General features: G+C 35.5%; 1 protein-coding gene across 3 annotated transcripts in view; it reads left to right on the top strand.

The window, feature by feature from the left end:
• Positions 1–24,460, top strand: part of KATNBL1 (katanin regulatory subunit B1 like 1) — a 46,566-nt gene extending 22,106 nt beyond the window's left edge. The window contains exons 1-10 of one of the 3 annotated variants that reach the window (XM_039218351.1): positions 2,565–2,722; positions 11,248–11,378; positions 12,304–12,344; positions 13,556–13,832; positions 18,945–19,063; positions 19,965–20,015; positions 20,105–20,194; positions 20,528–20,617; positions 21,432–21,525; positions 23,491–24,460. In XM_039218351.1, coding sequence (XP_039074282.1) covers positions 11,262–11,378; positions 12,304–12,344; positions 13,556–13,832; positions 18,945–19,063; positions 19,965–20,015; positions 20,105–20,194; positions 20,528–20,617; positions 21,432–21,525; positions 23,491–23,523 — 912 coding nt within the window. In that variant the 5' untranslated portion in view covers positions 2,565–2,722; positions 11,248–11,261 and the 3' untranslated portion in view covers positions 23,524–24,460. Of the gene's footprint in view, positions 1–2,564; positions 2,723–11,247; positions 11,379–12,303; positions 12,345–13,555; positions 13,833–18,944; positions 19,064–19,964; positions 20,016–20,104; positions 20,195–20,527; positions 20,618–21,431; positions 21,526–23,490 lie in introns of those variants that run through there. The other 2 variants (XM_039218352.1, XM_039218350.1) reach the window with 2 other exon arrangements.
• The last annotated feature ends 2,377 nt before the right edge of the window (positions 24,461–26,837 follow it).

Here is a 26,837-nt window from a genome sequence, read left to right as displayed (position 1 = left end):
TTGTCTGTCAACAAAAACCTCTGTCAGTCAAAAAAAAAAAAAGTGGGGAAAATTTTGCTCTTTTCTCCTTCTAATTAAAAAAAATTATTAATCTTCAATAATATGGTACCCGATTATAAAGATCTTCAACATTTAGATAAGTAGTTTAGTTTTCAATTCCACAAACTATGTTCCTTGGAACTCCTGCATCTTTCAAATTTTATATGTATCTGTGAACATTTTCAAAAGTAGGATGGTGGCCAAGATTGGGAAGCAGACTAAAATAAGATTATACAGGCTTCTCAGAGCCTTGTTAATGTATTTAAATAATTCCCAAGGAATACTTAATATGCACCTTATACAGACTTATGTGAACAGAGTAAAACATCTATTAAATCTATGTGGATACTCTAAACATAATTCAGGAAATCCTGTAGTAAACCGTAGGGAACTACTGGAGATAATTGGGATTTTGCCATGGGCACTGTAGGTTGTAAAGAATAATTTGTAGGGACCAAGGACGAGGAGGGTGGCAGGAAAATAAAAACATTCTTACAATAATTTTTAGGCTTGAAGTGAAAGGGCTGACCGTGGAAAAAGTAAAGTCAGAATGAATCCATGAAATATTTTGAAGAAAGATTCAAGAAAACTAATAATCAGGAGAACGGAGAGAGAAGTCAAAATAAATCCTAGGTTTTTAGTTGGGGTAAGTTAGATGCCAGCAATTTAAAATGTAGTAGCTAGGAAGGACAGTTAGTTGGTTTGACGTTGGTAGAGACTGAAGACGTTTGTTTTAGATGTGTTGACTTGGACCTATATCAATGCCAGATCAGGAAGCCAAATAAATAGAAGTTAAAGGAGAGACTGGGTTTAGAGAAATAACTGAAGCCATGAAAACATGTTTTTCCCCTAATTTTAGTAGAGATACAAGAGATGTTGAAGGAAAAGGAACCAAAAGGGTTAGTAAGGGAACAAGGAGGGTTAAGATACTGTAGTGCTGTGTCCTGTGAAGAGAAAGATTGTGTGTGTGTGTGTGTGTGTGCTGGGGGTGCAGTGAAGGGATGAAAAAGCTAAATGGTGAGGAAGAATGAGCAGAAGTCTTTAGAGTTGGCTGGGCTGACCTTGATATGAGCATCATCAGTGTCATAAAAGACTTCCTCATAGCTTCAAGTGACTTTGAAGATGTAATTTTTGTCAGAGGAGAAGACAAAATTAAGGTTGTAAAGGGTTAAAGAGAAAATGGAAACTAAAAGCACTCATTGTAGAAATTTGGCAGGAAAGAGAAGTAGAGAAAGAGTATAGGAGTTGATAGAGGAAACCTGAGAATGTTTGAAAGCAGAAGGGGAGGAATCAGTTCAAAGGGAGAAATTGAAGATATAGAAGTGGGGGTAGCTAAGTCCCAAATGAGGTGAGAAGGCAAGAACTGAGAAAATTAGAATTGCTCTAATTTTGGAAAAGTTAAAATAGATCCTTCCTATGAAATGTTACCTCTCTGTGTTGGTATTTACGCCTTTTTCACTTTTTTACTATAAGGGAGTTGTATCATTAAGCTGTTTTTTATAAGACCGTGACCTCATTAACTTAAAATATTTACTCAGATGATGAAATAATTCATGTTCCTTGAGGAAAATAGAGAACCCTGTAAATGAAAGGGAAAAATCACCTGTAATTTTCACTAGCAGTAAGTAACTTTTGTCAGTGTTTTGATAGAGTTCTTATGAATACATCAATCATTTATATACATGCACACACATATACATATATAGCTTTTGAAAAATCAGGATTATACTACACATTAAATTTTTTTTTAAATGTTTTATTTATTTTTGAGAGAGAGAGACAGCAGGGGAGGGTTGAGAGAGAGGAAGAGACACAGAATCCAAAGCAGGCTCCAGGCTCTGAGCTGTCAGCACAGAGCCCAACACTGGGCTGGAACCCACGAGTAGTGAAATCATGACCTGAGCCGAAGTTGGACGCTTAACCAACTGAGACACCCAGGCGCCCTTACACTACAGATTCTTTAACTTTTTAATAATACCATTATTTTTTGGTGTTTTTTTCCTTAAAAATTTTTAATGTTTTTATTTATTTTTGAGAGACACAGAGAGAGAGAGAGCGCGTGCACGAGAGAGCATGAGCTGGGAAGGGGCAGAGAGAGAGGGAAACAGAAAATGAAGCAGACTCCAGGCCCTGAGGTGTCAGCACAGAGCCTGATGCGGCTCTCAAACTCATGAAATGCGAGATCACGACCTGGGCTGAAGTCAGACGTTCAACTGACTGAGACACTCAGGCGCCCCATTGCCATTATTTTTTTAACCTTCCACTCACAAAACAGTCTTTGAAAATAGTGTTTTTAATATTTCGTTGTAGACCCTGATCCCATTTGGATCACCTTTCATTATCAATTCCCTTTTTATCACCTTGTTTTTAAACCTAATCCAAATTTCATTTTTAAATGTTTGTGCTGCAGATACCAAAACAGTTATTAAATGTCCATTAGCTGAATTTAGGTAGAGGGAATCCATATCCCCAGGTTCTAAAGTTTATGCCAGAAAAATCTCATCTTTACCTTCTTTTCCTCTCCCCTTCGTTGAAATTCTTGTAGAAAAAAGCCCATCTTCATCCTTCCCATTCATTTTTGTATGTGGCAGCTGCTTTATGAAGAAACCTGTGATTTTTCTTTGAGCCCCTTAAAGTCCCCTGGTGGGGCTTAAGAGAGAGAAGAAAAGGTTACCATTACAGGGTAAGAAAAGGATGGGAAGTAGGACTATGTTTTGGTTTATGTTCATTTGTCTCTGTCTTGTTGTCTCAAAAGAATTAGTAACCCCATCTTATTTGCTTATTTGCCTATTCAGGATTGAAAGTGTTGACTCTTATGTGGTTACCAATGAATTTTCATTCAGTTAGTGAAAACAATAATGTGGAATGGCATGGGTTCTCTGCCCTATACGGTCACTAACGTAGTGCCTTTGGGTTACTTGATCTCCTGGGTTAAAAAAAAAAAAAAAGGCTAAAGCTTTACATTCTAAAACCTCTTTATATTTTTAATTTATGTATCTTATTATTATACAATAATGGTTATAAACAGTTTTCTTCGACCTCAAGACTTGGGGAATACCATCAAGCCCTTTGTGAGAGGAAGTCTGTGGTGGTGACTGGAGAATACTTCATACCAAGAATGTTAATTATTGTAATTTTTTTTCACAACCATGCTTTGCTTTCTAAGAAGAGGTTAAAATTGCCTAGTCATATTGCAGAGTTAAATACAATATAAGTAATTGATATACTGTAGTGTATTAATGTAAAAAGAAAGCTTGAATTAATTTGATCTTGAGCTGTAACAAGTTATTAGAGTCAAAAGTCCACACGTGTTTCATTCCTGTATGATGAGTTTTTCTCACGTGTTTCATTCCTGTATGATGAGTTTTTCTCATCGTTGTGAGTAGGTAGGGAGTATGTGAACACTTAGAGCTGTTTAATCTCTTAATTTGGCAGCCATTGTAGTAGATTATATGGATAGATCCCTTTTCATCTTTCTGATAAGAGATAGCTGCTGTATAAAGGGAATTCAACCCTTCAACTCCTTCTGCCGGCCACTTTTTTCCTACCTTCTCAAGAAAATACCCATAACAATCACTCTTTTATCTTTATTTTAGAAAATATGTGCCATATTCAATGTTCAGAACTATTATGGGTAAAGTTAGTATTTTGGTCTCAGTATCTTCTAACCCTTGCTTTTATTCTTTTTAGGGCTTGTTTCCTTTTATTCTTCTTGAATTGAAAGATTATCCTTTCTAGTTTCTGTAATCATCGTCTTCATCCACTCTTAACCCTATTTCAGATTATTCTCTTTGTATATTATCAAATCCCACTGTGGAAACACCTAGGAGGCTCAACAATTGCTTTCAACTGTTTTATTTACTTAAAAAAATTTTTTTAACATTTATTTTATTTTTTGAAAGACAGAGATAGAGTGTGAGCAGGGGAGGGTCAGAGAGAGAGGGAGACACAGAATCCCAAGCTGTCAGCACAGGGCTGACATGGGACTGGAACTCAGAAACCATAAGATCATGACCTGAGCCAGAATCAGATGCTTAACCGACTGAGCCACCCAGGCGCCCCTCTTTAAACTGTTTTATTAGCACTATAAACTGCTCTGGAGGGGAAAGGATAATCTTATATTATTGCCCAAGAAGGGCACTAGCAAATGCATCAGATAATAAAGCAAAATGGAATCTGTAGTGTAAAAATCCTTTGTAATGAGGCTTTACCAATTACACTTTTGATAATTTACTTTTTAAAGCTTTATTGAAGTATAATTTATATGCCATAAAGTATACCTGTTTTAAATGTAGAGTTCATTGATTTTAAGTATATGCAGAATTATACAGTTATTGACCACAATCTATTTTTAGAACATTCCATTGTCACTGTCACTCCCAAAGAAGCCTTGTCTCCATTTGCAGTTACTCTCACTCCCACCTCAGCCCTAGGCAACCATTAATCTACCTTACTCTGTGCTCTGTGCTCTTTACTTTCATGTACATTTCATATCAATGAAATTACATAATATCTTTTATGTTTGGCTTCTTTCATTTACTGTATATTGTGTAGCATGTATTAATATTACATATTGTATGGCAATATTACACTTAACATATTGTATAGCATGTATTAATATTTTCATTTTTGTTCTTGAGTACTGTTCCCGACAGATATATTACGTTTTGTTTATCCATTTACCAGCTGGTAGACATTTGGATTGTTTCCAGTTTTCACAAAAATTTTTTTAAATTTATTTATTTTGAGAGAGAAAGAGAGAGAGAACATGGGTGCATAAGCCGGGGAGGGGCAGAGAGAGAGAGGGAGAGAGAATCCCAAGCAGGCTCCATGCTGCCAGCACAGAGCCTGACATGGGGTTGAAGTCACAAACCATGAGATCATGACTTAAGCCAAAATCAAGAATGAGACACTTAACCAGATGAGCCACCCTGGTGCCCCATGGGTTGTTTACACTTTTTAGCTATTCTGAATAATGTTTTTACCAACATTTGTGTACATGTCTTTGTGTAGACATAAACTTTCATTTTTTGTGAGTAAATATATAGGGGTAGAATTGCTGGATCATATGGTAAATCCATATTTAACATATCAGGAAACTGTCAAACTGTTTTCCAGAGTCACTGTACCATTATACATTCGTACAATAATGTGAGGGTTCCAGGTTCTCCATCCTTCTCAACATTTGTTATTGTATGTCGTTTTTATTATAGCCCATCTTGTAGTTGTGAAATAGTACGTCATTGTGGTTTAAACTTGCATCATTAGTTAAAATGGCATGTCCTTGTTCTGTTGTTGTTGGTTGGAGTTTTTTGTCATTGTTGATTTTATCCTGTTGGTTGATGGTAATTTTTACATAATTACAGCCTTGTTGAATTTGTCTGTTTGTTCCATCAGTTATCCAGAGGGGATATTGAAGTCTCTGTGATTATTGTAGAATTTTCTGTTTCTCCTTTCAGCCCTTTCAGTTTTTGATTCATGTATTTTTGATTCATGTATTTTTCGCTGTGTTGTTTGGCATATACATATTTAAGATTTCTTTTTTCCTTTTTTTAAGATTAAAAAATTTTTTTAATTTATTTTTTAAAGCAGGCCATTTATTTATTTATGTTTAAGTTTACTTATTGAGAGAGACAGAGACAGTGGGAGCAGGGGAAGGACAGACTGCCAGCTACAAAACTCACAAACTGAGATCATGACCCGAGCTGAAACCAAGAGTCAGTTAGTTGCTTAACCAACTGAGCCACCCAGGCACCCCAAGATTTTTTTTATTTTTAAGTAATCTCTGCACCCACCATGGGGGGTGAACCGACAACAGTGAGATCAAGAGTCACACACTCCATCAACTAAGCCAGCCAGGTGCCCCAAATTGCTTTATTTTCTTAATGGATTGGTCCTTTTATATTTATGTAATGTTCTTTAACTCTGGTAATTTTTCCTTTGCTGCTTTTACATCTCTATCTATACCCTATACTAATATAGTAACTTCTGCTTTTTACAATATTTGCATGGTACATCTCTTTCTAATTTTAATCTTTTTCCCCTGTGATGAGGACTTTGAAGACCCATTAAAATCTTCCTTTCTCCCTGCCTATATAATTATATTTGAAGTGAATTTCTTGTAGACAACATATCCTTAGGTAATTTTTTTAAGTTTATTTATTTATTTTGAGAGAGAAAGAGAGAGCAGGAGTGTGGGACAGATAGATAAAGAATCCCAAACAGGCTCCATGCTGGCAGTCTGGAGAACTGTGAGATCATGACCTGAGCCGAGAGCTGGACTCATAACCGACTGAGTCACCAGGCTCATTAGGTCATATTTTTTAATGTACTCTACCAATCTTTGGATTTTAACTGATACGTTTAGACCATTAATATATAATATAATTATTGATACGTTTCTGCCGTTTTATTTTTTGTTTCTGTTCTCTCCATTGTTTTGTTTTTGTTTTAGTATTCTTGCCTTCCTAAGGGTTACTTCCTATGGGAACATTTTTAAACATTACATTTTGATTTATCTGTAGTATATTTGAGTATATCTCTAGATACAGTTTTTTTAGCAGTAACTCTATTACATTATAAATACATAACTTACAGTCTATTGGTAGTCTACCAGTTTGAGTGAAGTGTGGAAACCTTTAAGTCCCTTTGTCTTTTCCCACTTACGGTATAATTATCTTTTTAAAAATTTTTTAAATGTTTATTTATATTTGAGAGAGACAGACAGACAGAACAAGTAGGGAAAGGGGTAGAGAGAAAGGGAGAAAGTATCCAAAGCAGGCTCCAAGCTCTGAGCTGTCAGCACAGAACACAACACCGGGCTCGAATTCACAAACTGCAAGATCATCACCTGAGTTGAAGTTGGAGGCTCAACTAAGCAACCCAGGTGCCCTTTATAGTACAATTATCTTAAATATTTCCTCTGTATGTATTTTGAACCACATCAGATTGTGTTATAATTTTTGTTTTGACCGTCAGACATGTTTAGCATTTTCTTTTTGTCTGTCTGATCTTGTAAGGTTTCTTCTTTAACTTCCTTTTCTCCGAGAAGATCTTGGTTTCCCCTTCATTCCTGAAGGACACTGCACATAGGATTCTGGGTTGACAGTTCTTTTAACACTTGAAAAATGTGCCATTGTCTTGTGACTGCCCTTTACTTCCCTGAATCTCCTCTCTCATGAGCACCAGGTTTGATTTCATTTATGTGGAAACATCTTCCCTTAGCCTGTTCCCCGCTTCATTGGTTGTCCTCTGTTCCTGGTGCACAGCCTTCATCCTAGGATCTTCCTTCATGATCATCTTGGGAATTCCCTTCTCCTCTTTCCTGCTGGATCTCCATTTCTTTTATTTCTAATTTTGTTTTTCACTTCTCTGATATCTATGGCAAAGAATGATTTTGGAACTTTGAATGTCTGAAGATATCTCTGTTACACTTATACTGAATTGGTAATTTGGCTACCTATAAATCTTAGGTTCCCTAAGAATTTTGAAGGCATTATTTTATGTCATGATAATGTGTGACCTGATTGGGGTTTTAGGGTTTACTTTTGTTTGCTTGCTTGCTTACTTGTTTGTTTGCTTGTTTTCATCTTCTCTAGTGCTCTGAAATGTGACAGTTATGTGCCTTGTAGGTCTGTTTTCATGGGCCATGCTGAACCTCATTTTTTTTTTTTTAATTATTTTTTAAACGCTTAGTCATTTTTGAGAGAGAGACAGAGTGTGTGTGTGGGGTGGAGACACGGGGCAGAGAGAGGAGGAGACACAGAATCTGAAGCAGGCTCCAGACTCAGCTGTCAGCACAGAGCCCAGTGAGGTGCTCGAACCCACCAGTGGAGAGATCATGACCTGAGCCAAAGTCAGATGCTTAACTGACTGAGCCACCTAGGCGCCCCTCTCACTGTGTTTTTCAATGTGGAAATTCATGTCCTTCAATTCTATATAATTTACACTTATGTCTTGATTTTTTCTTTTTCTCTGAATTCTTTATGAAATTCCATTTATTTAGATGTTGCTTTCTCTAAGCCAATCTTACCTATGTTTTTCCTATATTTTATTTTATTTTATTAAATGTTTTATTTATTTCTAGGAGAGAGAGAGAGAGACAGCATGAGCAGGGGAGGGTCAGAGAGAGAGGGAGTCACAGACTGAAACAGGCTCCAGGCTCTGAGCTGGCAGTCAGCACAGAGCCCGACACGGGGCTCGAACCCACGAACCGCGAGATCATGACCTAAGCGAAAGTCGGACGCTTAACCGACTAAGCCACTCAGGCGCCCCTGTTTTCCCTATATTTTAGGAGATACCCTCAAGTTTCTTTTCCAACTTTCTGTTGATTTTTTTTTTGCTATTTAAATAATAATAAAGATTTTTATTTTACCCTATTTTTAATTTCCAAATTAAATTTTAATTTATTTGTTGATTTCTTTTCTGTTTCGTTTGTGTTTCATGTATGCAATTTGTTCTTGTCTCTTGAGGATTTCTGATAGTTGGATTTGTTGATAATTTACATAAGATAAAAATTCATCCTTTTTAGTGCACAGTTCTGTTAGTTTTAACAGGTAACTACTACCAAAATCAAAAGGTAAAACCGTTCTTTGTGGACTTTGACCAAAACTTATGTCAATATTTTTTTTTTTTAATTTTTTTTTAATGTTTTATTTCTAGGAGGGAGAGAGAGAGAGACAGCGTGAGCAGGGGAGGGTCAGAGAGAGAGGGAGTCACAGACTGAAATAGGCTCCAGGCTCTGAGCTGGCAGTCAGCACAGAGCCCGATGCGGGGCTCGAACCCACGAACCGCGAGATCATGACCTAAGCGAAAGTCGGACGCTTAACCGACTAAGCCACCCAGGCGCCCCTATGTCAATATTTTTAGATGTATGAATATGTAGATATGTGTATTTTCCTCTGGGATTGATGAGAATTCCCAAAGAAGGATTTTCTGTGCTCTTTCCTCCTGGAGCGTGTAAGGCTGGCTGCAAGCAGCAAATGGTGGAAAGAAGGTTAGATCTCAATATTTAGTATGTAAACTTTGACTTGATTCCCTGTTAGAATATATTTTTCTCCTTCATTTATGCCTGGTGTTTCCCATCCCAGGGACTCTTTTATCTGTACTGTAAAACTTTTATTAGAATGTGGAAAGGGATCTAGAGATCTAAATGTTTCCTAAATGGATATTTAATCATTCTACCTATTCTTAAGCCTGCATTTATCCTCACTCCTTGAGGTCCTCAATATTGCCAACTCCTAAACCTTTGGGGGATTCTGCTTTTCACCTTTACTCACTGCTGATTTAGCATTTGGCTTTCTCAGGTCTGTCTTTTATCACTTCTGTTTTGCAGTTTGCAAAATGTTGTTGCCATCGACTAGACGACTCTTCTTTGTTGTTATGAGTTTTATGCCTTTAAAAACCCTTTGCTATCATTGTAATGGGATTTCAGGGAAGGGTAGAAGTTATTGCCTATGGTTAGTCCATTAACTTTAATATATCTCTCTTTCTTCAAAAAGAAAAGTTTACCTTGTGCAAAAAGATCCTTTATGATCTAGCTTCTATCTCTCCAGTCTCATTTTTCACTCTGCTGCAACCCACTTCCAGCCTAAGCTCCAGTCACATGCATCTACTTAAGAGATTGCCAAACAAACCATGTTGCTTCATGTCTTTCAGTTCTGTACATGCTATTTTTTCAGTGTGCTATTTGTCCTTTAAGTCTCTCCTCAGGGAAGCTTTGCTGCCTCATATGAGTGTCCCTCTGTCAGAGTGTTTATTGTGTTACTGCAATTATTTATTTTTTAAAAAGTCTCATTCTAGAGGTTTTTTAATCAGAGGTTATAGGTAGAAGGGATGCCCAGGGATTAGTGGCAGGAAATCATAGAATACCCTGAAATTATTTGCATATTTTCATGTGTTTGTGCATATTTTTGGAAAATTCTCTAAGGCAAATTTTCTTCTAAGAGGTGCATCAGAAATGCTATGGAGCTTTTTAAAAATATAATTGCTTTGGGCTTCACTCCAGAAACTTGCTGAGTTACAGTCTGAAGTTGGGGCCCAGAAAGATGTATTTTCTGAAAGCTTCCCAAGTGATCCTTGAGAACAGCGTCTCTGGCCCATCATCTACATTAATTCCAGGGCCTGGCATATATAATGAATGCTCAATAAATGCTTAAAAAAGGAATGAGAGAGCAACTTGTATTCAGGTAATGGCCTGAAATAAATTTCCTGTGTGAAACCTGGGTGCAAGTCAGGAAATCATTAATTTATATATATATAAATATATATATATATTCCTATATTTATATATAGGAAGAAATAGCATCTAATTCCTCCCCCTCTTTGGATATAATTGAAGGACTGGGAAATTGTGGATTGTCCTTTCAAAGGTAGAGGAAAGCTCTGGAGAGCTAACTGCAAGAATGAAAGAAAAATTTAAGGATTAGACATAAAACAAGTCAGATATATATAGTTCGATTTTTGTTCCTCTGGCTGCTTATAGTTATATTTAACTCAGTGATTTGATTCCAAAGCTAGACCTCTAGGGGTGCCTGGGTGGCTCAGTCGGTTAAGCGTCCGACTTCTGCTCAGGTCATGATCTCACGGTTTGTGGCTTCGAGCCCTGCGTCAGGCTCTGTGCTGACAGCTAGCTTAGAGCCTGGAGCCTGCTTCAGATTCTGTCTCCCTCTCTCTCTGACCCTTCCCTGCCCACGCTCTCGCTCTCTCTCTCTCTCTCTCTCACTCAGAGATAAATAAAAAACATTTAAAAAATTAAAAAAAGTAAAGCTAGACCTCTATACGTTTTGATGTCATTGATACTTACTATATAGACCTGATTTCATAACCTGTAAATTTAAATTTAATATATGACTAGTGATATAGAAAATAGGGAGATTGCCATGCTGCATTGGCAAAAAAAACCCTGTCATTGTTATTGTTAACTGACTGCAACTAAAGAATGAGAACACAAAGAGCCTAAAGTCCTAGACTGCCCTGCCTTGTGTTTCCTCTAAGGTTAAAAAGTGTATAAATTAGAACTGTGTCCTCTGCTTTACTCATAAACCTCTTTTACATAGTGTTGTATTTTTATATTTATATTAAATATATTTATAATATATTTATATTAAAAATATATATATTTTTATATTTTATATTTCTGTTAAGGAAGTGATCAGGCTCTGTTGCTTTTTTGTATTTTCTATTTATTATTTTTGTTTTCTTGTTTAGGTATTTAAGAGATTATGGCATCTGAAGCCCACAATGTTAAAAAACGAACCTTTTGTAATAATATTGAGGATCATTCCACTGATCTTCCTAGAAAAAGGATCTCTAATTTTACTAATAAGAACATGAAGGAGGTAAGTGCATGGTTTCTAGGAAATGGGTGAGACAGTATCTTAATGTGTTCATGGTGGTATAGCAGAATACCATAGACAAGGTGACTTATAAACAGTGGTAATTTATTTCTCACGATTCTGGAGACTGGGAAGTCCAAGACAAAGGCCCTGGCCAATTTGGTATCTGGTTAGAGCTCGTTTCCTGGTTCATAGTTGTCTGTCTTCTCTGCTGTCTTCACATGGTAGAAGGGGCAAAAGAGCTCTCTGGGATCTCTTTTATAAGGGCACTGATCCCATTCATGAGGGTATCACCCTCATGACCTAATCACCTCCAAAAGGCTGCACCTCCTAATATCCGTCATATTGGACATTAGGATTTCAACATGAATTCTGGGCAGACATTGTCACTTAGTACATCATAGATAGTTTAAACTGTTAAGTCTATGGATAGTTTTGATTAAACTATTTAAACAACAGGAAGGTGATCATTTGTTTAATCTCCCAGAATTAGGTAGAATTAATGAAATACTGAAAATTGTTTATATTCCAAAAGATCTAAAAACTTTATGGACAGTATGCTATTTTTGATAAGATTTCATTTATATATTGTAGCTTAATTTTAAAGAGGAATTCTAGGGGTGCTTTTTGTTCACCATTGCAAGGCTCATTCATGCTAATAGAATTTTTTAAATGATATTAAAAGTCAGTGTACTTCAAGTACCATGTAAATATAATATGTGACTAGTGGCCTGGAAAATAGGGGGATGAATATATTGCATTGTCAAATATACCTGCATAGAGTATTGTAACTAAAGATTGAGACTACAGCTTTAATCTGGAAAACTTAACTGTTGGATTTCAGATTTGTTGATATCAATCACAGAGTTTACATAGCTTCACAAAAGAACTTAAATATGCTGTTAACTATATCTACTTTATTTTTCAGGTTAAGAAATCTCCAAAACAGTTGGCTGCTTACATAAATAGGTAAGAACTTCTTTAAAGTTTGTGGGAAACCGAAATAGTGAAAGCTGGGTAATAGTGAAAATAGGGAAAACATTAATTATTCTTTTATTGTTATAAGTAACTTATTGTCAAACATCTCCTTTGTGCCAGTCACTGTGCAAAACACATCAATATTATCTCTAATCCTTACAGCAGTCCTACTAGAGAGGTATCATTGTCCCTAACAGTTGATGAGAAAAACTAAAGATTTGTGATTAGTTCAGGATCATACAGCAGAAAGTGGTAAAAATGGCATTCATTCTCTAAAGGTGCTTTCTACTAAACTACTGGTTCTCAGAATGTGATCTGATGACAGTGGAGGTCCCTGAAGCTCTGTTAGGGAATTTATGAAGTCAAAACTATATTCATAACAATAACAATAATTCATGATTTTCATTTTCACTCCTACAGGGCACAGTAGTTTTCATGATATTTGATACCACCATAGACTGAATGCAGAGTCAGATATGAGAACCCAGCTGTCTTCTGTTAGGCCAGATAGTAATGATTTTTGCATAAATATAAAGAACAATGCCATTCTTCTCACTATGTTTTGTTTTGGAAAATATAGGATTTTGGGGGGTAAAATATTCTATGTTAATAAGTGATAAGCTTATTATTTCTTAAATGAATCAATAAATTCTCAATTTTAAGAGTCTGATATAGTAAATATCAGTAAATATTGGCCACATAAAAACATTCTTTTGAAACTTCAATAATTCTAAGAGTTGCAAGGTATCCCAAGACCAAGATGTTTGAGAATCACCATACAAAACTGTGAGATTTGCTCTATTGTGTTTTATCTTAAACAACTTAAATATACTTAAGTTTAATCAGAGTAAGTATTCTCTTTTATAATCCATTAAAATATATTCAAATTTGCACAATTCAAACTGTAATATTTCATTCTATTTTATTATTTTTTCATAATAATTTCATTTTAAAAACAGTTATTATGCCTTTCTGTTTTATTTGGTATAAAGTATCCTCCTTTTCATTGCTTTCTAGATGGTTTGTAATTTCCCTTTTATTTTCCTCAGCAATCTAAGAGTTAAGATATTCTTTTATTCTATTTACTTCTCATATTAGTAGATTGTAATCACAAAATGTGGCCTATTAAATCTTTCTGCTTAAAAGTTGCAAAGGTTTTTATGTGATTCTTTTTCATTTAAAAAAATCAATTATTTTTACAGAACAGTTGGACAAGCTGTGAAAAGCCCAGATAAACTACGTAAGGTGATTTATCGCAGAAAGAAAGTACATCATCCTTTTCCAAATCCTTGTTACAGAAAAAAACAGTCCCCTAGGAGTGGGGGCTGTGACATGGCAAATAAAGAAAATGAACTGGCTTGTGCAGGCCACCTGCCTGAAAAATTACGCCATGATAGTCGAACATATTTGCTTAACTCCAGTGATTCTGGTTCTTCACAGACAGAAAGCCCATCATCAAAATATAGTTTTTTTTCTGAGGTAAGTCATTTATATGAGGTTCACCTTATTCCTATTATACTGTTGGCTTTTTCCTTTGATATATTCTGCCAGCACAGTCATTCACTGCGCATCAAATTCAGACTTCTTTGAGTGAGTGTAACTCCTTGAGCCAGTTTTCTAGATGAACCTAATTTGAGTCCATAGATACTCTGTTTCATTAAGTCAATGATAGATGAGATAGAATGAAGTGGTTGACAAGCTGCAGTAAGTATTCACAATGGCCAGTTGACCAGTAGAGATTTAAAGGAAAGGAAGAGAAGAAATCTTGCCTAAACAGTAGACCACCAAAGCCAGTTCTCCAGGAACGTTTTGCTTGGCTCTCCACCTTGCCATTGGAAGTTCTGTTTAGGCAGCACCCCAGCCCTACCTACCCCTCCCCCCCATGTGCTGCACTTCTAGCTCTGGTCAAATCAGTTGTCTGAACAGGCACAAGGGAATGGGGGGGGGTGATAGAAATATTCCCCTCCATGATGATGTTTGTATAATTCTATAAGCTTATTAAAAATTGTATCACATACTTTCAGTGGATGAGTTTTATGCAAAAACGCCTCAAAAAAACCAAAAACAAAGCAAATTTCTTTTAAAAATGATCATTTGAGGAGCACTAGGTGGCTTAATCAGATGAGCATCTGATTATTCTTTTTCGCTTAGGTCATAATCTCATGGTTTGTGAGCTTGAGCTCTGCATTGGGCTCCACACTGACAGTGCAGAGCCTGCTTGGGATTCTCTCTCTCCCTCTCTTTCTGTCTCTCCCCTGCTCCTGTGCTCTCTCTCTCAAAATAGACTTAAAAAAAAAAAAAAGAAATTTCACAAATTAATTTTAATTTTTTTTAATGTTGATTTAATTTTTGACAGAGAGAGACACAGAGTATGAGCAGGGGAGGGGCAGAGAGAGAGGGAGACACAGAATCTGAAGCAGGCTCCAGGCTCTGAGCTGTCAGCAGAGAGCTCAACACAGGGCTTGAACTCACAGACTGTGAGATCATGACCTGAGCCAAAGTTAGTTGCTTAACCAACCGGGCCACCCAGGGACCATACAAATAAATTTTTTAAAAGTATCATTTGAAGAAATAGTTTGATAATTATTATTACATGTTTATTGTATATATTGTAGAAAATAAACTCAAAGGAAAAACTTATTCATAATCTCAACATTTGGAAATAATCATATTAAATTTTTGATGTATCTTTTTCTCTTCATATTATACATGTTGCTTGATTACTTGATTTTTATGTTTAATAAATTTGGATATTTTCCATGTAATTAAATAATAATTCTACAATTTTTTTGATGGATACATAACATTAACTTCTTTTACTATGAGTTGGTACACTTAAATCATCATTAAAAAATCTGTTGTTGGGGCGCCTGGGTGGCTTAGTCGGTTGAGCGTCCGACTTTCGCTTAGGTCATGATCTTGCGGTTCGTGGGTTTGAGCCCCGCGTCGGGCTCTGTGCTGACTGCCAGCTCAGAGCCTGGAGCCTGTTTCAGTCTGTGACTCCCTCTCTCTCTGACCCTCCCCTGCTCACGCTGTCTCTCTCTCTCTCTCCTAGAAATAAAAAAAAAAAAAAAAAAAAAACATTAAAAAAAATAATAAATAAATAAATAAATAAACAGTGAAAAAAATTTAAAAAAAAAATCTGTTAATGTTTTTTAATGTTGGTTTAATTCTGTTTAATTCTGTGGCACAGAAGCAGAAAATCTTTTTAAATTAAAATGATCTTAAGCTTGTAGGTTAATGAATTGAGCATCGCATTTAGGATGATAATTACAGGTAAGTAAGAAGAGGGGTGCCTAGGTGGCTCAGTGGGTTGATTTCAGCTTGGGTCATGATCCCAGAGTCGTGGGATCAAGCCCTGTCAGGCTCTGTGCTGAGCATGGAGCTTGTTTAAGACTCTCTTCCTCCCTCTCCCTCTTGCCCCCTCTTCCTTCTCTCCCTCTTCCCCGCTAGTACACACCCTCTTGCTCTTTTTCTCTCAAATAAAAAATAGTAATAATAAGATAAAGGAAAGATAGAAAATTAAATATTGTTAAGTAAAACCATGATGAAATGATGCAAAAAAAGATGGTTTTGCCAATGAATACATTGTTACCTATAAAAATAAGATCCCAGGGGCATCTGGGTGGCTTAGTCGGTTGAGCATCTGTCTCTTGATTTTGGCTCAGGTCATGAGGATCATGGGCTGGAGCCCTGCATGGGGCTCCATGCTGAGCATGGAGCCTACTTAGGATTCTCTTTCTCTCCACCTATCCCTTTCCCCCCTCCTCTGCTTGCATGCGTGTACTCTCTCTCTCTCTCTTTAAAATATTTTTTTTTATTTTAAAAAAGAAAGTAATTCTAGGAAGAATGAAAGAAGTGCTTATAGTATCTATGAGAAAAGAGGAAGCAAGGAGAATATAACAGTGAATTATCAGGGGCAATTTATGTTAAAGAGAATCACCTGTCATACTAATTTGTTCCCAAGTACTTACTGAGGGTTCCCAACTGTGTAATGCATTCTGAGGCTCTGAGGACGTAGACTGGTAGGTGAAGAACAGACACTGCTTCTACTTTTAAGTTGTTATAGAAGCAACAGGGCCAACAATAATCAGATAATCAAAGAAACTACATACCCTGAAGGAAAAGAACATACGATTATATAACCCAGAAATCTGGCCTAGATTGGGATCTAGGTTGGTTCTTCTTCAGTTGAGTTGAGCGAATGAACATTCTGAGTGCAAATACCTTAAAAAAAAGAAAGCTCCAGTTGTGCATTTGAATTAGTGCCACGGTGAGTAATTTCTTTAAAGGTCCTCTTTTTACTTTGCTCTCCCTTTGATTACTTTGCACAAGCCTGCCTTAACCTCACACTTAACTCAGGTTTATTGATCTTCTCTTATTTCATGCCTTTTTTCCTGATTCACTAATGCCTGCTCTAAAAACGTAAATCTAAAAGTGATAACGTACTGTTTGGCAAAGTTCAAATACATATAACCTTTTGACCCAACAGTTCTATACCTAGGTATATACCCAAGAGAATTGAAAACGTGTACACGCAGACACTTACAAACAAATGTTCATAATATTCATAACAGTCCAAAGTGGAAACATTCCAAATGTCCATCACCTGAAGTATGATAAATGAATGTTGTATATTCATACATTGGAATATTATTTGACCATTTTAAAGGACTAAAGTACCAATATATACTATGCTATATATAAACCTTGAAAACATTATGCTATGTGAAAGAAGCCATGCCAAAAAAGGCTACCTATTTTTTTTTAATTTTTTAACGTTTATTTATTTTTGAGAGACAGAGACTGTGAGCAAGGGAGGGCCGGAGAGAGGGGGAGACACAGAATCTGAAGCAGGTTCCAGGCTCTGAGCTGTCAGCACAGAGCCTGATGCGGGGCTTGAACTCACAAACTGCGAGATCATGACGTGAGCTAAAGTCGGATGCTTAACCAACTAAGCCACTCAGGTGCCCCAAAAGGCTACGTATTGTATAATTCAATTTATATGAACTGTCTAGATTAGGTAAAGTCATAAAGTCAAAAAGTATATTAATGGTTGCCAGAGGCTGGCAAGAAGGAAGACTGGAGTCCAGGGTTTCTTTTAGAGATGATGAAAATATTGGTTAAAATTGATTGTGATAACGGTTGCACAACTCCACGCATGTAGTAAAAACTACTGAATTGGGGGCGCCTGGGTGGCTTAGTCGGTTAAGCGTCCGACTTTCGCTTAGGTCATGATCTCGCGGTTCGTGGGTTCGAGCCCCGCGTCGGGCTCTGTGCTGACTGCCAGCTCAGAGCCTGGAGCCTGTTTCAGAGTCTGTATCTCCCTCTCTCTCTGACCCTCCCCTGCTCACGCTGTCTCTCTCTCTCTCTCCTAGAAATAAATAAAACATTAAAAAAAATTAAAAAAAAAAACTACTGAATTGTATGCTTTAGGTGGTTAAGTTTTATGGTGTGTGAATCATATCTTAATCTGTTATTTTTAAAAAATGGATCTAGTTGTTCCAGTTCTAAAACTAATCTTACAGAAATATTTGTACAAATGCATATATTTACAAACATAAGGATGTTCATTGATGCATAAGTTTTAATAGAGAAAGACCAGAATCAACCTAAATAAACTAGGTTATAGAACAACTGAAGAATCTATAATTGTTTTTTAAAACTGAAGTTGATCTATGTTTTGACATTAAAAGCATTATAATATATAAGTGAAAAACAAGGTTTTCAGAAACACAGATATTGTAATATTTTAATTTTATATCTTTCTAATTCATCTCTGTCTAGAAAGTGTTTTTTTTTTTTTAAAGATATATACCTATCTGTTAACTGTGATTACTTCTAGGAAGTGATACTAGATTTTTTTGTGGGCAGATAGAGATTATTCACTTTTTATTTGATATAGTCCTGTGTGCTATTTGACCTTTTTATGACAGGAATATATTACTTCATTAGATAGTAAAAAATTAATACTGGTCATGACTAAATTTTTGTGGTTTCCTTCTCATGTTATTCAGTTGATAGTGACTAGTCTATACATATTTATTTTATCCTTTAATCCACATTATAAAATAAATCCCAAGTTTATAGATGAGCTAAATATAATTTATAAATGAGTGAGATTTAAAAAGAAAATAGTAGCAAATAAAAAGTATTGGTAAAAAGTAAACAGGCTCTAAATTTATTCAGTTCATTTACTATGTTCAGCTGCAGCGTTGCTTTTTGGGGACCATTAAAAGGAGTCACCTCTGCATAATTTATTTAAATTTTTAAAAATGTTTTTATTTCTGAGAGTGAGAGAGAGAAACACAGCGTGAACAGGGTAGGGTCAGAGAGAGAGGGAGACACAGAATCTGAAGCAGGCTCCAGGCTCTGAGCTAGCTGTCAGCACAGAGCCCGACGCGGGGCTTGAACCCACGAACTGTGAGATCATGACCTGAGCCAGAGTCGGGCACTTAACCGACTGAGCCACCCAGACACCCCACTTCTACATAATTTAAAAATATGTCTACCAGAATAATTTAACTGGAAAAAATGGGTTTGTGTCATGTTTCAATGTGCTTTTTAACAAATTAGATTACTGTCTTTCAGGTTTCTCAGGACCATGAAACAATGGCACAGGTTTTGTTCAGCAGGAATTTGAGATTGAATGTAGCTTTAACGTTCTGGAGAAAGAGAAGTATAAGTGAACTTGTAGCATATTTGGTGAGGTAAGTGTGATCTTTTGTGCTTTCATTCAGTTAAAGTAGTTTCCAGTGTTTTGTCTTGAAGTGCCTTTTAAGACTTATTTCTGTTATACTGGCTACAATTTTAAACTTCTTATATTTAGCTTCAAAAGTAACAATATAGTTTAAATTACACTCATCACCAGTCTGAGAGAAAAAAAAATACAGGAAACCATCGGTTTTATCATGTTGAACAAAACTATTACCTTCTCTAAAACTCTTACAAAATAAAATTAAGAAATACCAGTATGGGGAGAGTAACCTTTTAAAAATTCCCTTTGAGTGAAAACTTTAATCATGGCCTTCTTCACTGTATTAAAATATCTTCTCAAACAGTACCTTAATGAGGTCTTTCCTGACCATCTTATTTAAAAATAGGGGTTTCTTGCGGTGCCTAAAGGCTCACTCAGTTGAGTGTCTGACTTCAGCTCAGGTCATAATCTCGCAGTTTGTGGATTCGAGCCCCGTGTCAGGCTCAGTGCTGACAATTCAGAGCCTAGAACCTGTTTTGGATCCTGTGTCCCTCTCTACCCCTCCCTGGCCCACATGTGCACGCTCTCGTCCTCTCGCTCTTTCTCTCTCTCTCAAAAGTAAACACTAAAAAAAATATTTCTTCACTCCCAATCTTTCCTATTCTATTTTTTTCCATAGCACTTATTACTGTCAATATGCTCTATATATTTTACTTGTTTGTTTATTGTCTGTCTCTGCCTTCTTCCACATCCCACTCTGAAATACATGTCCTATCTCTTTGTTTACTGTTGTATCCCCAGTACCTGGCTCATCATAGAGACTCAGATCATTTGTTGAATGAGTGAGTTTCTCAAAAGCAGTGTGAAGGGTATAAATAAGGAAATCTGTTCTCTAAGCAGTTTTGTACCCACAGGATAGAAGACCTTGGAGTTGTTGTGGATTGTCTTCCTGTGCTCACCAATAGGTAAAAAGATTATTTTTCAGAAAAAAAGTAAGTTTAAATGGAAGGGCAGATGACCTGTTCATATTTTTACAACTTAGTGGTTTTTTTAGTTTACAGGAGGAAAAACAATACATCTCACTTGGCTGCTGTGTAGATCTGTTGCCTCTAGTCAAGTCCCTACTTAAAAGCAAATTTGAAGAGTAAGTGCTAATCCGACTCTCAGTTCATTATTCTCTTTCACTGTCCTTGATTTTGTTTCTTGTGTGTGTATAGTGATAGATTGAGCTCCAGGAGACATGAACGGTGTCTGTTTTCAGAGTTTATAATCCAATTAGGGAAAGAACATGATGACTAAAGAATAATTACAAAAGCATCTATAAACAACTTACATAAAATACAGCTTTTGAAAGCAGCAAAGTACATTTTTTAAAGGGGAAAGCGTGTATGTGTTTTGAAGAGGGAGGAGTGTATCTTTTTTGGTAAAAGCTTCTTGGGTGAAAGCACTTGAATTTTGTAACAAAATGTCATTTCAGATACATAATAGTTGGTTTAAACTGGCTTCAAGCAGTCATAAAAAGGTGGTGGTCAGAACTATCATCCAAAACAGAAATTATAAATGATGGGTGAGTATATCTTTAAAAATAAACTCTGGCTCATACAATTTTTTTCAGAAAAGCTGTTTAACTACGTGATAATTCTATTCCATGATCACCTTTAAATAATAATTTATTTTCTTCATTTTCAGAGAAATATTAAATTGGAATAGTGTTGACATGTCAAAACTACACATGACAGTTGAATTCCAGAGCCCAGTAACCCCCTATATCTCTTTTTCTGACAGAGCCTTACATTTGATTTTAGGAGGAAAAAGCAAAGCAGTTGGTTTAACCCTCATATCTGTTAAAATGAGTCAGGGAGGAAAAGAGAGACGGCTTTGGTGGATTAAGTATTGAGGCACAGAGATGGAAGCATCCTGCATCTTTAGGGTCTTTTGACTACCTAGACATTAACCTGAAAATCCAATTGGATGATTACAGTTCTAAAAACTGTACTATAATCATCATAATTTGAATATTGCCTTGATGTAAAGGTGTGGGTGTTCTACCAGATGAGCCAGATCATCATGAAGCTGCAAGAAAAATACCTCCCCAACAGTTTTATTAAAGTCCATAATTTTCTCTTTAGGCTCTCAAAAATTTCCTTCTTGATACCCAGGAACAGTTGTCCAAATGCTCCAAGTACCTAGTTTTCTTTCCTGCTTTAACAAATAAGTAATCTTTTAATTTCCATAGTTGGCAAGTACTATTTTAAAGAGTTACTTGAGTTCAAATGGTACAGGTTTCTCCAATAAATACTTGAAATTTTAAAACTGTGTTCATTAAGTATATTTACTAGATCCATATTCTCATATTTGCATTTTTTCTTTTTTTCTCATAGAAATATTCAGATTTTAAAGCAACAATTAAGTGGATTATGGGAACAGGAAAATCATCTTACTTTGGTTCCAGGATATACTGGTAACATAGCCAAGGTAATCGACATTTAAGCTTATAAAGTTAAGCTTAGGGGCGACTAGGTGGCTCAGCCATTTGAGTGTCCAACTCTTGATTTTAGCTCAGGTCATGATCTCACAGTGTGTGGGTTTGAGCCCTGCATTGGACTCTGCACTGACCGTGCAAAGCCTGCTTGGAATCCTCTCACTTCCTCTCTGCCCTTCTCCTTCCTATGGTCTCTCTCTGTCGAAATGGATAAACTTAAAAAAAAAAAAAAGGAAAAAAGTTAAGCTTAAAATCTCTATTTAATCTTAATTAAATATTAGAAATGATATATTTGTATTATGCATTCATAAATTAAATATATCCAATACAGTACTATTCAAATAAGATCTAAAGTTAATTTCATATCTGCAAATGCTTGAGGTCATTTGGATATGAATATAACTTTGGAAAGGAACACAGGAATTAGCCATTCAGTGTGTTTCAGATACAGCTGTGGAAATGATGTGCTAGAGGGAATTTAATGAACTAGTTCCAATTAGAGGAAAAGTTAAGAACCCAAGTTAGGAAGGCGTCTAAAAGAGTGACACACAGGAAGCAAGGGGTGAGAAATGTAGTCATATGGTTTTAGGCTATTATTTTTTTACTTGGTTTTTGCGAATGTCATGCTTTTTGGGAAGTAAATGTTCAAGTCACAATGACTTTGACATTGTAATTTATTTATTTGCTTGTCTCTTAAAGGAAAAGTTAATGTTGCTAGTTTGGGTTTTAATATTTAAACTCCAGAAAACATTAGTAATTAAAATATAAGTGCAGAAAAGAAGTCACCGTTAAGAAATATTTGCACCTTGGGGCGCCCGGGTGGCTTAGTCAGTTGAGCGTCGGACTTTCGCTCGGGTCATGATCTTGCGGTTTGTGGGTTCGAGCCCTGTGTCAGGCTCTGAGCTGGCAGCCAACAGCTCAGGAGCCTGTTTCGGAGTCTGTGACTCTCTCTCTCTGACCCTCCCCTGCTCGCGCTGTCTCTCTCTCTCTCTCCTAGAAATAAATAAAACATTAAAAAAAAAAGAAATATTTGCACCTTTTACTAGGCATAGTGTTATCATAAATGGGCACTAGTCAAAAATAGACAAGCATTGTTTAGTTTAAAAAAATATACAGTTTTCTAAATAAGAGGAAGTATGTTGTGGATTTACTTGTGAAATTCTCCTTGGATACTCTCAAGAAAAGAAGGAAAATGATGTATCACACAAGTGTGTTACCACTGTGTAATTTTACTCTGTAGAATTCTTAATGATAAAAATATCATAAACAAAAATCAGTTTTCCAGTTTGTTGTTGTTTTAGTCTGTTCTTTTGATAATGGAAGAATGAAGTAAAAGTTGATACAGAATGGAGTACTTACAGAGCATGCATCATATATCACTTTGTCTGGAGACACTCTGCAGTCTTGGGAGTAGTACTGAAAAAATATTGTCTCCTTAGAAATTTGCTTTCAATTATGATTTTTTATAAAGTGAGAAGATTTACTGTAAATATGACTTTACAGTATGATTTTATTATTGAAGACAGTATGGAGTGATTGAAAGTTCTGTGAAGCTGCTTAAGCCATGATAAAACCTCTTTTACAATATTAAACCCTCCATTGTAATTTGTCAAGGGTAGAAATCAGAAAGGCTGTTATCAGGCTGGCTTGTGGTTTATATGGCACTGAAGGAATTGCTGGGAATGATCTAATGATCTTGTTTAGCTATAAAAGCAGAGTTTTTTGATCACAGGAGCCAAACACTCAGTAGCACTTGACATTTATTGAACATGTGCTGTGTGCCAGGCCCTGAGCTAAGTAAATGCAGCTAAAAGTTGAGCAAGACCCATTTTTCACCCTCAAAAGATCACAGAAGGAAGCAAAAGCAAACTAAGTGACAAAAAGAGAGAAGAAAATGGGATGTATACACGTGTATTTACTGTACCAACTAATGAAATGCTTTTGTTTTATTTTCTAAGGATGTAGATGCTTATTTATTACAGTTGCATTGAGAGACTGTCTACTAAAAAGAGCACATTTGATTATTCAGAACGTCCTCAGACTAAGATTTCCAAAAGAAAAAAAAATCTCATCTGAGAACTGTGAACTGTGGAAGAAATTGAAACCTTTTTTTCCCTTAAAAAGCCACATATGAAACCACTAATGAAATCCTAACAATCTACTTCACATTGAAGTGGAAAAGTATACAAAAGGAGCAGCTTCAGCTTCAATGAGGTGAAAGTGCACTATGAAGACTGTTCGCCTTTGCTGCATTTGGGACTTAAATGATTATCTGGTAACGTTTAAGAACTACTGGGTCTTAATGCAATCCTGCATAAGAATATAATTTATACTATATCAGAAAGAAGAAAGGACTTAGTACTAGGAATCACAAAGACCAATCATCATTACTTTTTTGAAGATTGTGTTTTATAAGAAAACACTTAAATGTGTGCAGCTATTTTCTTATTTTGAAGTGACTTTGCAAGTTTAAAATGTCATAGCAAGTAATCAGTACTAAAAATGTGTTGTCCACACTGAGATACTATATAAAAAATGCCTTAATTATTAATAAGCCAATATGTATGATATGAATATCTGTTTAAAAAATTAAAACCAACCATGCTTCTGGCATGATAAAATCATGGAATTAAATCAGGGGTTTCCATTCATGTAGAATGTTGTTAAAACTTACTCTGTACCATTTTTAAAACTTGAGAATATTTTTAGTATCTCTGATTTTTTTTTGCCAGAATCATTCTGTCATGTATGTATGTGTTATTCCTATATAAAAGAAAAAGGTGAATATGTATTTGTATGAATGCTTAACTAGAAATGTCCATGGAGTTGGCTAATTTATATTCACTTATTGTATATAGATTTCTAATATTTTCAGTTCTGTATCATTTAAGCTTTCTTCATTTGAGTAAATTCACTAAATATTTCTATTTTTTTGCTTTTTTAAATTCTTTTATATGAATTCTAATTCTTTTTCACTAATGTTTTAAAGAATTACATACAGTGCTTTAGAAATGTTTACAGTTAGTGCTGACCTTGTGTTTTAAATTCCAACACTTTACATTACTACCTCCTCCAATGATTGGTATGAAATGCCCGCAGACTGTATGAGGTCTTTTTTTTATATATACCATTTTTAGTGTCAGTGAACCCACTTCTGGAATGTCTTAACAGCTGTACATCTTATCTTGAAAGTGTTTGGGGTTTAAATACCATTGTTGGTGGTTCATGCGTCATCTCATCTTTATAAGCCTGAGAGGCATCTGAACAAAGAGTTTTAGTAATTTAATTTCTCTGCAGTAATCTTCCAAGCACTTGAATGTAAATCTTTAGCATTTATCCAGTTAGCCACTACTGATGTGAATTCCAAACAAACGACTTTTTTGCTTTAAAAATGTTATCTTTTACTGAATTCTATTTTTTGTGTAGCTATATTTCATATAGCTATGTATTCCTCACAGTGAACATTAATTTTTGGTTATTTTCTTAAATCTTTAGAATAATTTAAGATGACTGCATTTCTGTGATTTGAGAGTTGAGTTATTTAAGAAGAATATTGTTTTTCAGGAGGTGGGAATTTGAATCGTAAACCTGCGTCATCTCTGTGAAACCTTAAGATGATGAAATATAACCTTTCTTTGTTCCTATTCCTTTAGTTATCACCATCTTATCTAACAGTTTGAACCAGTTAACTCAGTTGGAGCATGGTGCTAAGGAGACTAAAGACAGGAGTTCATCCTTTTATAGGTTCATTAACTTTGCACACTTAAACAGAACCATTCATGGCTACTTACTGCAATTTCTGTAGGTGTATATCTTTCAAATTCAGTTCTTAGTTGCAAGGCAGATGGTGTGTATAGCTTAGCATAAACCTTTCACCTCAAATGGAAAGACAACTCAAATAATTGGTATATGTGATACTATACACTTCTAATATTTAAAATAAACATAATGTTAATAATGCAATATCTAAAATATTGTGTCACTGTAATTTTCTCTGGGTAAGATCATTTTCTAAACACTATCTTTTAAAAATCAAAAATTTCAATAAATTAAAACATAGTAAGAATAGGTAATATCCTGTTGACACTGAGTTCCTTTGCCTAAGTTTGGGTTTGTTAATGGAGAATAGGTAATACCTCATTTTATGTACTCGGAGCTTTTTAAGGCAGGAGAGTCTTTAGCTCACAAATATTCAGTAGCACACACTCCTAACTTCTGTTCTTGGCCTTTGCAGTTTACATTAGTACCTACCTTTCTCAGTTCCTGAGTTATGATTACTATTATTTTTAGTATGATTTTTAGATTTTTGTATAAAAGATGTTAGATAAGTAAATATTGTTGAACACTTTGATTGCTGTTCAGTTTTTCTCATGCTATTTAATCAGAACAGTGTTGATCTCCAGAAAGAGCCAAAGAAAGTGTTTACAAAGTATTTTGGCTGTTGTTTTGACCTAGATTAGGACAATTGCTGTCCTGTCATTGCTCATTTGTTATTGTGCTGCTAAGAATTATACAGAACTGAGGGACTACCCAAGGTCTCTATGCCTTTTTACCTCTTCTTCTACCCTTCTTAGCTATTCTGTACTTGATGTTGCTAACTTTGTAGGTCTAGGGACACGAAGTTTATTGCAGTGATAGAGGGTTATAATCAAGTAAAATTTGCTTCTACTAGGGATAAAGTGAGTGGATTTTGTAATGTGTGTAACCCTAAGGGCTACTGAGGAATTAAACCTTAATGCCCTTAAACATTGTTTCTACTTGTTTGTTCTAATCTTAAAAATGGTCATGTGGATTCAGAGTTACATTTCTGGCCTTGAAATAGTAATTTTCTCAAACTTAAAATGTTTCTATATTTGGCAAGTTAACTTAATTAACATTAATGGAAAAGTAATTTGAGTAATGATTACTCACTATAAAATGCTGATAATAGGAATCATTTAAATATTTAGTTTCTTAAATTAATCAAGGAGCTTTGAAAATTTTAAGTTAATATTTTAGCAGTCATTCCTAGCTATCTTTCTTCCTATTTAAGAACAAGATGGTAATGTCAGTTGCCTTTGTTGATTGAAAGAAGGAAAAAAAAAATCCTAAGCAGCTGACTTGATTGATCATTTGGATGCACTATTTATCTTTCAGTACTAACTTTGACTTTCTTGATTACTTTAAATGGAATTAGTATTGCTGGACATTTCTTGGTAGGTATTTACTCCTATTCTTCCTCCCTTAATTTCTAAGTCTGATTATGAAAAATGTCATAAAACTTTGTGACCACTGTTCCCTCTCATTTCTTATTCTGTAATAAGAA

Source organism: Hyaena hyaena, unplaced genomic scaffold (genome assembly GCF_003009895.1).
Source record: "Hyaena hyaena isolate Hyena2069 unplaced genomic scaffold, ASM300989v1 scaffold_756, whole genome shotgun sequence".
NCBI lineage: Eukaryota > Metazoa > Chordata > Mammalia > Carnivora > Hyaenidae > Hyaena > Hyaena hyaena.
This window is presented reverse-complemented; position numbering and strand designations above follow the sequence as displayed.